The following is a 12163-nucleotide window of genomic DNA, read 5'->3' on the forward strand; positions in this document are numbered from 1 at the left end:
CTATAACCTATTCAAAAATACATTATATATTTTAATATTAAAAATTTACATTCAGAAAGAATAAATTAGGGAAAAAACCCACAATTCTACCACCCAAAAACAACTGCTATTCACATTTTGATATATTTCTAGTCTTTTTCCAATTTCTTTTTTCCTTTGTTCTTTTCTTTCTTTCTCGGGGGGGAGTGAAGGGTATGAAAATGACATTTAAATAGAGCAGAATTCCAAAGCTCTTAGTAGCAATTCAGAAAATTTCAAACTATAGCTTGATCGTTCACATTTTTAAAATACCTTGAAAGGCTGTGTGCTGGCCATCAATTTTGTATCCAAAAGTCTAAAAACAAAAGAATTTTTAATAAGGTAAACAAAACGTATAGCAAAGTTCAAAATGTATTTTACTCCGAACAGTCTTAAAAGTAGACAGAGGAATTAAGCCCATCAGCTGCTCTGCCACATCACTGCTACCTTAGATTGAGGACTCAGCTGCCTCATGCAGGGACTTCATCAAGAGGCTGTGGCAAAGTCCACACCCAGAGCACAAGTTCTAGATCTGCTTCTACCCTGAGAGGGCACGGGCTATATCAATCTCAGGGTAAGTTAAACACCCTCATATGTTTTTACATGGTTTGAATACTGCTACAGGCCTAACACTCCCAAGCTGCTACCACTTCCTGCCACTACCCAGATTTGTACGATATAATTTCTTGGAAGGTCAAAATCTGCATTTGGCAGTTTCATACAATTATTGTTATTTCTTACTATTCTGCTTCAGAGACTGGAATACTAAAAAAAAAAGAGAGAGAGAGACTAATATGAGAACTCTGTTTCTTCTCACATAAACGTGAGCACGGCAGATAATAGGATAGGAATAGCCTGGCTGAAAGAGCAACTGTCCACCAGCCCTCTTCAGACAGGTCCTCAGATGCAGACCCTTGCTTTGCGGGCTCCACGGGGCTGACGTGGGATCTATCAGAACACACAACACTAACTGTGGACGACACTCTCAGGTTAAAGCACTGGATTCAAGTTGAGAAAAAGAAATCCTCTAGCCAGACAGCTCTTGACCGACTACAGAACACTCCCAGCTGGACATATTCAATTCTATGCAACTATATATTCGACTGCCTCCAACATTCAACTGCATACCCTCAACTGGACGCTTTGCTTGTGACAGGGTTCACCCGACACGCAAAAAAGACAAGGGCCAACTCGAGAAGACCTCACCGGCTCCTCACACAGCAGGCGGTGGGATGAGAAAAAAGCGGCTGCCATCCATTTTCACCCTCGGGTAAACTTCTGATTTTTGATTTTTAATAACAAAACCAATCATCGCTTGCAAAAGCAAGCCATCATAAAGGCAGAGCTGCTGGGCCGTCACCACGAGCTCACGGTTTTAATAAACTACTGCACACCTATTTGTATTATGGGTGCCCTGATGACTGTTTTTTCTCCTTTTAAAAAGTTTTATTGAGATATAATTGACATACAATAAACTGCATATATTTAAAGTGTACAATTTGATTTTTTTTTTAATTTTTTGTTTTTTTTTGTGTTATGAGTCCCTGATGACTGTTTCAAACAGAAGACAAATCCTCAAGGAAAGCTTACCTGGGGAAAACACATGTTGTCATCTCCTTAAACTCATTTAAGTCCTAAAAAACAAGAGGATGACCTGTTATGATTTTACTGATACACCTGCAACGTTTAAAACATAAATATTTCAAGTCCCATAGCTCTCTTCTCAAATCGTGATACCATATACAGGCCCTTTAAGCGAAACTGTCAGGCCCATTTTGTCACTAATAATTACTTTCTAAAAATCTTGGCAATTTCCTCAATGACTGTGAATCATATGACCTAATATTAAACTTCTGCATTAAAAAAAAAAAAACTTCTGTATAACCAAAATAGACAAATCTGAACATTTTATGGCTGGAATAGGAGGGAAAAAAAGGTTTCTATTCTATGCAGAAAACTGTTAGTAACAGTTCTATTATACAACTCATCATAAGAGTGAGACCAGTAGAGTTATTTAAATAAAACGGTTCACAATATCCTGTGATAAACCATAATGGAAAAGAATATGAAAAAGAATATATATATGTATAACTAAGTCACTTTGCTGTACAGCAGAAATTAACACAACATTCTAAATCAAAACTATACTTCAATAAATTTTTTTTAAATAAAATAAAATGGTTCATGCAGGCAATGGACATACTGTAAATTAGGTTATACTTGTAACGGAAGAACCTTTGAAATATTGGTTAAAGTGGTCACTAAAACACAGACTTTCCAATACACATGATTCTTGCTTTAACTACTCAGAAAACTGCTTAAGTGGCACCGATCGCAAGTGCCTAAATGAGACAATTCACTGCCCAAGTTTATCTGATCAGGAAGCCTAGAGCTGGAATGAGGTTGCTCTCATTCCGAATTAACTCACTTGCATACATAGTTGCCACACTGCACTGCCTAGTCATACTCCTGACCCTCTGTAACTATACTTCTCTTCAGCGTTCTTCATGCTTCATAGGAAGCTGCCACTTTCCATTAGCCTTTCAAGCCGGTAACTACAGACTGTATTTAGCTAGCTTGAAATATTTACCAGCTTTTCAATGGCTATCGTTAAATTAATGAACAATACACGAATAAGCGGTTTCAATGCTAAGTCAAACAAAAATGCAATGAAGACTAATCTCTCCATACCATTACAAAGCCTCACAACCAAGAAAAAATTAGAATTCTGGCAACTTCCAGGGCCAGTGTATAGCAGAGTTCTACACCAACGCCTTCTAAAAGGTCATGCTGAATGAAGTGCCAAGAAGACTTCTAAGAGGAGACTCTCCCCTCAAAGCCTGCTGCTCCAAAATATGGCTTCTTTAGTACACTTTTACATGCAACATCTGATAACGCTGTATGTAAAAGTTTTACCACATTAAACAGGTTTCCTCCTTTATTGCCATCACTTCTTCCAAGGGTAGAAAGAAAACCATTTTCTCCTTTCAACAATGACAGGAGGCAAAGCAGTTAAATAACATACTCAGGTCTCCTTAGCAATAAAGGAAAAGGGAGGAAACGCTTATCCTAACCCACCTCCTACGGTGCCACAAAGCAAGTGCTCTTTCCAGTAGAATTTGACTCAAAACTAGTTACATTCCAGCTAACATTTATTAAGTGCTTACATACAAAGCTTTAGACACAGACAATAAAAAGGTTACACTCCTTGTCCAAGGAGCTTATCACCTAGAAGGAAAAAAGGGAGAAAGCTGTAAAGAGGAAATTTATGCAACAAAAGAGGTACACGGTTCTGTGGGAGTTCAGAGACAGGAAAGCTCATTTCTTGGGCAAGGCAGCAGGCTGGGAAAACTTCACAGAGGAGGCGTAAGCTGGACCCTGGTAAGTCAGATAAAGCCTTGCGTAGCAAACATTTAGAGAAGCTAGAGAAAACTCAAGTTGGAGGAAATTCTATACCAAAACCACAGACATGCAAAAACATAAAACACTTCCCAGGGACAAAAATGAGCCAGTCTGCCTGGGAATAAGGACAGTAACAAGTGACCAGACTACACAAGAAGGCTGGGCCAGAACCCGGAAAGCTTGATGTGCCAGGCTAAAAGGAATCAACTGTATAGAAAAACAAAGAATGTGGGGTTAATTCAGAATTTTGAGCAGGGTCAGTGATGTGAACAGAGCCATATGTCAGGAGATTATAAAAGTGACACAGTCAGAAGATACGCATTTGTTAAATCAATATTTAATAACTCTTATGTGCCAAGTTGTTTGGTGTTCAAAACAACTATAAACACGGTACTAAATACACTTTCCTCTTTCCTTACAGATAACTTCACTGCTTTAAATGTAAAAAAGTCACGAGAGGCTGCTACTATTTGGCCAATAAGTAGTGATGGATCTGAAACTCACATTAGCTCTTTAGATTTACACAATGCAAATCCACACCCACCATGTTTGTTTTGAAGACTCACAACTATGGTGCCTTTGAGTACCAGAGGGTGATACAGTTGTTACAAAAAGCAGGGACAATCCTGAGGTTGCAGAAATAGGACAAGGGAAGCAACAGGCCCGCTGTATTCAGAGCTGGGCTGTGCTGAACTTTTCCAAAAAAAAGCAATCAAGATGCTGATGGAACAATGTCCTGTAAAAAATGTGAAGTTAACTGAGGCTCTGCAGATGTATAAATGACACTGAACTCTAAAGTAGGTATCATCCAATCCAGAAGTCATGTAAAAGATTAATCTGGTGGTAGTTTACAGTGGAGGTTGGAAAACCACAGCCTGCAGGCCAAATCTGGCCCATCACCTATTTTTCATATAAAATTTTACTGGGACAAAGCCACACCCATTTGTTTACACACTGCACTCTGTGACAATTTTCAGGCTACAATGGCAGTGTTGAGAGTCCGGACAAAGACTGTCCAGCCTGGAAAGCCCCAAATATTTTACTATTTGACCCTTTACAGAAAAAGTTTGCCAACCTCTGGTTTAAAGGATGGCTTGAAGGTTAAAGCAAGACAGGGAATCCTGGCACCAGGGTTCACTAATTCCGGGTGAGAAATAAGGCTACTTGCTATCTGAAATGAAAAGAATCTTGATGTGAGAGATAGCCTAGAGACAAAATTGCCAGGATTTTGTAACCGGCCAGATCTCGAGGACAGAAAAAGAGCCAAAACCGATTTTAAAAACAGCACTGGTGACTAGGCATCATTTATAGTAAAGGAATCTGGAGGAAAGAACTGGTTTGGAGACAGAAAGAAAGGTTAAGTGACATGCCTCATTTGTGACATGTGAATTTTAAACCCCGCTCATTCTGAAGGCTACCCGGGTAGAGACGTGTGGGGTCCAGCATGAATTGTGACCCGGCTCTGAGGAGAGATCCCAGCTGGAGATGAAGATGTCAGTGTCTTCGGCTGAAGTCCTGGAAGTGGGTGAGTTGACTAAAGGACAGAAAACACGGAGAGAAAATAAAGGAGAGGGGAAGACAGAGTGATGAGGGGCAAACGAGACGAGGCCGCACGCAGTCAGGGAGCTGAGGAGGAGGAGGCAGAAGAGGAGCTCTTTTCCTGAAGCTCGTACTTTGGTGCACTGAGATGGCTTGGTTCCAAGAGTAAAAAAAAAACACCAAAGTCAACAGAGAATCTAATGGAAGCACTCCTCTCAGGAAGTAACTAAGACTTTGGCATGACCTGATCCAGCCTAGGTGACCTCTAGCACCACGCCCCCTGCAGTGGCCCTGCTCTGTCTCATGTTGGTGATACCAAACTAGAAGACCACACCCGTGGGCCCAGGAAACCCCGCCCAGCACTAACTGAGCAAACCACTGGCATCAAGATGAAACAGATGTTTAACCTTGCTCCGGCACTGGCAGATAACTGAAGATCCCTTAAAACGGCTTGCAGGTACATCTCTTCAAAAATGTACAACTAAGTGCAGGAGACTGTCCCTCTGGGAGGATGCTGCGGACAAGCAAATGGCACCCAGCAGAGAACACTTTTTCAGTAATAAAGACTAATGAATTTTTAACACAGGCTGACGAGTCACTTACCATGGGCAGAGGGCTGTAAAACTGATGAACTGTGTGCATGACATCCAAGAGCATGTTGTGTCCAATGACAAGTTTCCCCTAAAAGAAATCAAGATTAGGAAAAGACTTCTTGGTACAAAATTAGACTGGGGCTTGAGAGTGAAATGTATGGTTCAGTTCCATGAGATTTTTGTACTAAACTTACTTTTTGACACTAAGGGGAAAAAAAATGTATAAAAATATGCAAATAAAGAAATTTGGGCTGTCTTCCTCACTCTTCTGGTGTTAAATCCAGAATGCAAAGTAAAAGCGCCATATACCTGATTTCATTGATCTTTTTCTCTGATTTTTATTCATCTTGCCACCCATAAGAATCAGAAGTAGCAAAATTTTTATTGAAGAGCTCAAATAAGTCACTGAAAATGACCTGAACTGTCAAATAATTTGTCAACAAACTGCAAATATCTATTTTAGGAGTATTTTCTTTAAAACAACTCACTGATTTTCAAAAGATACACTCATAACAATGCTAAAAGGTAAAAAATAACATTTCTAATTTTATTAAGTAGAATGAGTTTTCATTTCCTTCATCATCTATGTCAAAATTCACGGGGCTTATTCTGAAATATCATTTCCAATGAAATTCACTGCTTTCCAACCAATGAGGTACAATATATGTGCAATAAATTAGTCCATGTTGATAAAAATTAAACTACAAAAATGGAACATCAACTTAGATTTAGCTAGCCAGGTGACAACATTTTTAACATAAAGCATCTGGTCACTATGTCCCAGTGGACCTTCAGAGTAACACTCCTTGACTCACAGAGCTAAACATAATTCTTTGAAATAAATCATTGTGTACGAAACCCCCCAAATCCAACAGACAAGTCATCCTTTGGCTCAGTGTGTCAGCACGTTCTGAATACTTATACAATGTTAAAATACCAAATATTGATTACAACCACAGAGAAGACACAGAAGGAACCCAAAACGGAATACAAACCCTAAAAGACAAACCTAACTATATTATAAATGAATCCCTCAACTGCACTGAAGGAAGCTGGTAAGAACAGAACTATGAAAACAGTGGGTAATAAGAACTGCATTTCCCAATGCTGGAGAAAAAAATGTTACAAATAAGAAAAGAGAGTAGGTTGAAAATAAACCCTATGGTATTGGACTAGAATCTGAGGTCTATCAGTATAAAGGCATTTTTTTATATACACATATTTCAGACACGGAAATATCAATGTGTGTATACAAGCATGGTTACACACATGTATCATTTTTAGCTCTGTGCAGTGAGGGGAACTAGAAGCACTAACACCACAGTAGCAGCCCAGCGCCAGATCTTGGAGCCCGTGTGCCACAACTAGAAAGAAGCCCTTGCACACTACAACGAAGAGCCCTCACGCTGCAACTAAGACCTGAAGCAGCAAAATAAATAAATATTTTAAAAAATATATCAAGGTTAGGGCTTCCCGAGTTGCGCAGTGGTTAAGAATCTGCCTGCCGGGCTTCCTAGGTGGCGCAGTGGTTGGGAGTCCGCCTGCCAATGTAGAGGACATGAGTTCGGTCCCTGCTCCAGGAAGATCCCACATGCCGCGGAGCAACTAAGCCCGTGCGCCAAAAAAAAAAAAAAAAAGAATCCGCCTGCCAATACAGGGGACACAGGTTCAAGCCATGGGCCAGGAAGATCCCACATGCCGTGGAGCAACTAAGCCCGTGTGCCACAACTACTGAGCCTGCGCTCTAGAGCCTGTGAGCCACAACTATTGAGCCCATGTGCCACAACTACTAAAGCCCATGTGCCTAGAGCCCGTGCTCCACAAAAAGAGAAGCCACCGCAATGAAAAGCCCACACACCGCAACGAAGAGTAGCCCCCACTCGCTGCAACTAGAGAAAGCCCTCACGCAGCAATGAAGACCCAATGCAGCAAAACAATCAATCAATCAATAAATAATATATAAAAATATATATATATATCAAGGTTATAAAAGACAGAGAAAACTGCAGACTATAGAAGACTAAGGAGAAATAACAAGTAAATGCAATGTGGGATCCTGGATAGAATCGTGAATAGAAAAAGAACCTGGTGGAAAAATGAGTGTAATTCATGACACTGTACCAATGTTAATTTCCTGGTTCTGATAACTGTATGTTATATAAGATAATAACATTAGGGGTAGCTAGGTGAGGGATATGTGGAAACTCTGCACCAGTTTTGCAACTTTTCTGTGGGTGAAAAATTCATTCAAAAATTTTTAAAACTAGAGAAAACAGATTCACTACTAAGAGTGATGGGAAAAGAATTTGGTCTGATGTAAAGAGTGTTTACTTTTCCCTGGCTGTATAGAGCTTAACTACGTTAGTGTTTTTAAGGTATGTGACTTTCAAATTAAGTGTCTGGATCACTAATAAATAGGGCTTTTTTCGCGTATGCTTTATGAAGTGAACTACCAACGGTCAGCAAGGAATACTATGAATCACTTTGCAGAAGAGAGACAACAGAGAGGAAAAAGAAACAGAGGCACAGCAGGCTAAGGTATGTGAATTGTTTTTACAAGGCGAACAAATGTCCCAATCTTGGAAAAGCTACTTCACCCCTCATGGTGGCTATGAGAGAGCTCAAAGCCAGCGGCCACCCCACAGCTCTGTGTTTCAGGGCAGCCTCAGTCACCTCAACTACAGCTCCGAGGGCTCCTGGCCAGGCGTGTATAATGTAAGCAAATGTGCCAAGGAACTCCTCTCTGCTTTGCTGGATACCTGTAATCTTAGCCACTTCTCAAGAGACACACAACTCTGTTTTCCTCCAGGCTCACCCAACTTTTTCTCCGTTCTGACGATGTCACTTACTCGAGAGAAAGAGCTCCAAGTAAGCCAGCCCTCCGCTTTCACAAGGCTAGGTTCTGTCTACCCCCACCGGGGACAGTGGCTGCCTCCCCCAGGTGCTCCTGTTCGACAAGCCTGCACCTGGTGGGAGACAGTCACGGACTCCCGGAGTCCAGCCTTAAAGCTTCCCTGACGCAGAGCTCAGCATCTAAGGGACAAGATGACTCCTCTTCCAGGGGAACAATTCCTACTCCCTAAGCCAGCTACTCAAGGAAAAAAAAGTCTTGGATTCCAGGCAATTTAGCATCCAGGCAAGCAGTCTGACTCGGATGCGTAACTCACAAAACAACCAGCAGCAACACCCAGTTTAATCTACTCAAGATGCGGGTGCCTCTTTTCCGAAAGGACTTACAAAACAAGGGAAAATGTCCATCTCATCTGTCACAGAACCCTCCAGCATGTTTACACAAATGGTCGACACATTTGTAAAATGTACCAAATGTTGGGCTTCCTAAGCGGCGCAGTGGTTCAGAATCCGCCTGCCAATGCAGGGGACTTGGGTTCGAGCCCTGCTCCAGGAAGATCCCACATGCCGTGGAGCAACTAAGCCCGTGTGCCACAACTACTAAGCCTGCGCTTTAGAGCCCGTGAGCCACAACTATTGAGCCCATGTGCTGCAATTACTGAAGCCCACGCACCTAGAGCCTGTGCTCCGCAACAAGAGAAGCCACGGCAATGAGGAGCACGCGCACAAGAAAGAGTAGCCCCCACTCACCGCAACTAAAAAGAAAGCCCGTGCACAGCAACAAAGACCCAACACAACCAATAAAATAAATAAATAAATAATTTACAAAATGTACCAAATGTTATTAAGACTATGAGATATAAGACTCAATTATATGATCCAGCAATCCCACTACCAGGCATATACCCAGAGAACAGCATAATTCAAAAAGACATATGCACTCCAATGTTCATTGCAGCACTATTTACAATAGCCAGGACATGGAAGCAATCTAAATGTCCATCAACAGATGAATGGATAAAAAAGATGTGGTACATATACACAATGGAATATTACTCAGCTGTAAAAAGGAATGGAACTGGGACATTTGTAGAGACATGGATGGACCCAGAGACTGTCATACAGAGTGAAGTGAGCCAGAAAGAGAAAAACAAATATCATATATTAACACATACATGCGGAATATAGAAAAATGGTACAAATCAACTGCTTTGCAAGGCAGAAATAGACACAGATGTAGAGAACAAACATATGGACACCAAGTGGGGAAAGCGGGGAGGGTTGGGGGGAATGAATTGGGAGACTGGGATTGCCATATATACATTACTAATAAGAAAAAAAAAAAAAACACCAAATTGTACGCTCTAAATATATGCAGTTTATTGTATGTTAACTGTTTATCTCAATAAAAGTTCTTTAAAAAAAAAAGACTCAATTGCAGTTATGCAGAAGAATTCAGCACAATTATTTTTATCCTCTAGATTCTTCTAATTAAGGAATGAGACGCTTCAAACACTAGGTTATCTCTCTCTACATTCTTGAGTTTTGTTATTCTGCTTCTCATTGGTTTTGAGAGTAACAAATATTAGTTACATGGAGCCACATAAGGCCATCATTGCATAATCCTTCCCTGCGTTTTACAAGGCTTTCTGAAAAAATGGTTTGGATATAATTCAGCAATTACAATGTCACGCTAAGCATAATATAACAACAGTCTACCTTTATGAAAACCAGGTAAACTATTCTAAACGTGACCAGACGTTTAATTTGCAATGATAACTGGGCATTTCATCTTGTGACCAGATGCTTAATTTGCAATCATCACTGGGCATTTCATCTTAAATGTTATGTTCAGGAAATTAGTTAAAAAGTCTGGTTCACTTACCGAATTAGCAATGGCGTGAATGACTCTAGAAAATCCCACAGCATCATTCAGTTCTTCCTAATTTAAAAACAAAACAAAAAAACCCCACTATTGACGTACACATGTTCCTTATTTGAACAGGTTAAAATCTAGGCCAAAAAAAAAAAAGACAAATTTTATATCAAGTTAGATAGCTTTAGGTTCACATGCTTGGAGTCTATCACAGCAAACAACTGCATCTGAAATTATCTATGCACATACCTTTCTTCTGTTTTAGAAGGCAGAATTAGCAAGTGGCAAATTATTCATTAGTTACTAAAATAACAGTGCTAGGGTTTACCCATCACTTCCCATCAACGCTTGAAACTGCCAAGTCTCTCAAGCTGCCTTAAAAACACAAACTTTTAAAAGCTGCCACCTGCTGGCCAAATTCAATACTGCATTCAATTCTGAGGAGACCCACCCAGCAGCTGACTGTTAAATCAAGGATGCTCTGGCTAGTTGAGGCCACTGGCCGATGAACTCATAAGTGTGGGTAGTGTGCTACATGAGGGGCAAGTTTTTCGCTAACACCACAAGGGTCTCTGGCCCAGTGAGTGGAGTTTGATAGTAACACTTGCTACAAAAGTATGATTTTAATGCATGAAAGCTTTAAGGAGAGATGAAAACATTTTTAAAACAGGCTGTTTTTTCTTTTGCTTTTCTCCATTATTTCTTATTCTTGGCCTTTCTGTTTTCACACTAACTTCATATGTCCTGCTGTAAGATCCTAAAAAGGTGGGTTGCATATGGTTCAAACTGTCCAGTTTGTCACTGGTCTCAAAACCCTGGCTACACAAAAGAATCGGGCAAAGAGATGTTTTTTGTTTTTTCTAAATCTACCATTCTTCAGCACTGACCCCAGATAATTCATTTTGTTGTCCAGAGTGGAGTCTTGATTAATCTCCATGATTCCAGTGGCAATCAAGGTTGAGAACCAGAGTTATAGAATAATCTTCTTAAATAAATATTCATAATTTTTATTGGAAAAAAATGCTCGTTTTTTCCTGGTCAAATTCATTTTTATAAAATTTGTATAGCACAGCACTGAGACTCATCCCCACTCAGTTTCTTCTCTCCTGTTTTCTTCCCAATGGTGCTTAAATAGGCTCAATTTCTCTCCTATCTTGAAACCCCTTCCTTAACTCTGAGCTCCCATGCAATCACTCTCCTCCTTGTCTCCTCACAGCTAAATTCCTTAAAGACTCCTTTCCACTCACTTGGCTCAGTTCAACCCCCAGGGACCTGTAAGCCCTCTGCTTTCCTGTTGCACCCTCACTGAAACTGCCCACCTCTTTAACCTACTCTCAAGTCTAACAAGCGCTGGCAGCGATGTGGAGAAGTGGAACACTTGTGCCCTGTTGGTGGGGGTGTAAAGTGGTACAGTCACCGTGGAAAACAGTGTGGCTGCTCCTCCAAAACTTAGAAACAGAACTACCACATGAGCCGGCAATTCCACTCCTGGGTATATGCCCCAAAGAACTGAAAGCAAGGACTCAGAGATACGTGTACACCCATGTTCAGAGCAGCATTACTCACAAGAACCAGAAGGTAGACCAACAAGAATGTCCACCAACAGAGAAACAGGTAAACAAAACGTGGTACATAGGATACTATTCAGCCTTTAAAAAGAAGGGAAATTCTGTCACATGCTACAATATAGATGAACATAAATGACATTACCCTAAGTGAACTAAGCCAGGAACAGAAAGACAAATACTGTATGATTCCTCTTACACAAGGCACCTAGAGGAGTCAAACTCATAAAGGCAGAAAGCAGAATGGTGGTTGCCAGAGGCTGCAGGTGGGGGGAATGGGATGTTATTGTTTAATGGGTCCAGAGTTTGTTTTGCAGGAT

At 40.7% G+C, this 12163-nt stretch overlaps 1 protein-coding gene and 1 non-coding gene across 2 annotated transcripts in view; one reads left to right on the top strand and one right to left on the bottom strand.

Moving 5' to 3' along the window:
• Positions 1-12163, bottom strand: part of LOC130861057 (poly(A)-specific ribonuclease PARN-like) — a 68255-nt gene that overhangs the window by 34519 nt on the left and 21573 nt on the right. Inside the window, exons 12-15 of the mRNA XM_057749552.1 lie at positions 10288-10344; positions 5563-5640; positions 1609-1652; positions 292-334 (exon numbers count right to left, since the gene is read on the bottom strand). Coding sequence (XP_057605535.1) covers positions 292-334; positions 1609-1652; positions 5563-5640; positions 10288-10344 — 222 coding nt within the window. The remainder of the gene's footprint in view (positions 1-291; positions 335-1608; positions 1653-5562; positions 5641-10287; positions 10345-12163) is intronic.
• LOC130829538 (small nucleolar RNA SNORA62/SNORA6 family) lies at positions 10733-10893 on the top strand. Its single transcript, XR_009047565.1, has one exon. It is a non-coding gene; the product is annotated as a small nucleolar RNA SNORA62/SNORA6 family (small nucleolar RNA).

The sequence above is a fragment of the Hippopotamus amphibius genome, chromosome 9 (assembly GCF_030028045.1).
Source record: "Hippopotamus amphibius kiboko isolate mHipAmp2 chromosome 9, mHipAmp2.hap2, whole genome shotgun sequence".
In the NCBI taxonomy this organism is placed as follows: domain Eukaryota; kingdom Metazoa; phylum Chordata; class Mammalia; order Artiodactyla; family Hippopotamidae; genus Hippopotamus; species Hippopotamus amphibius.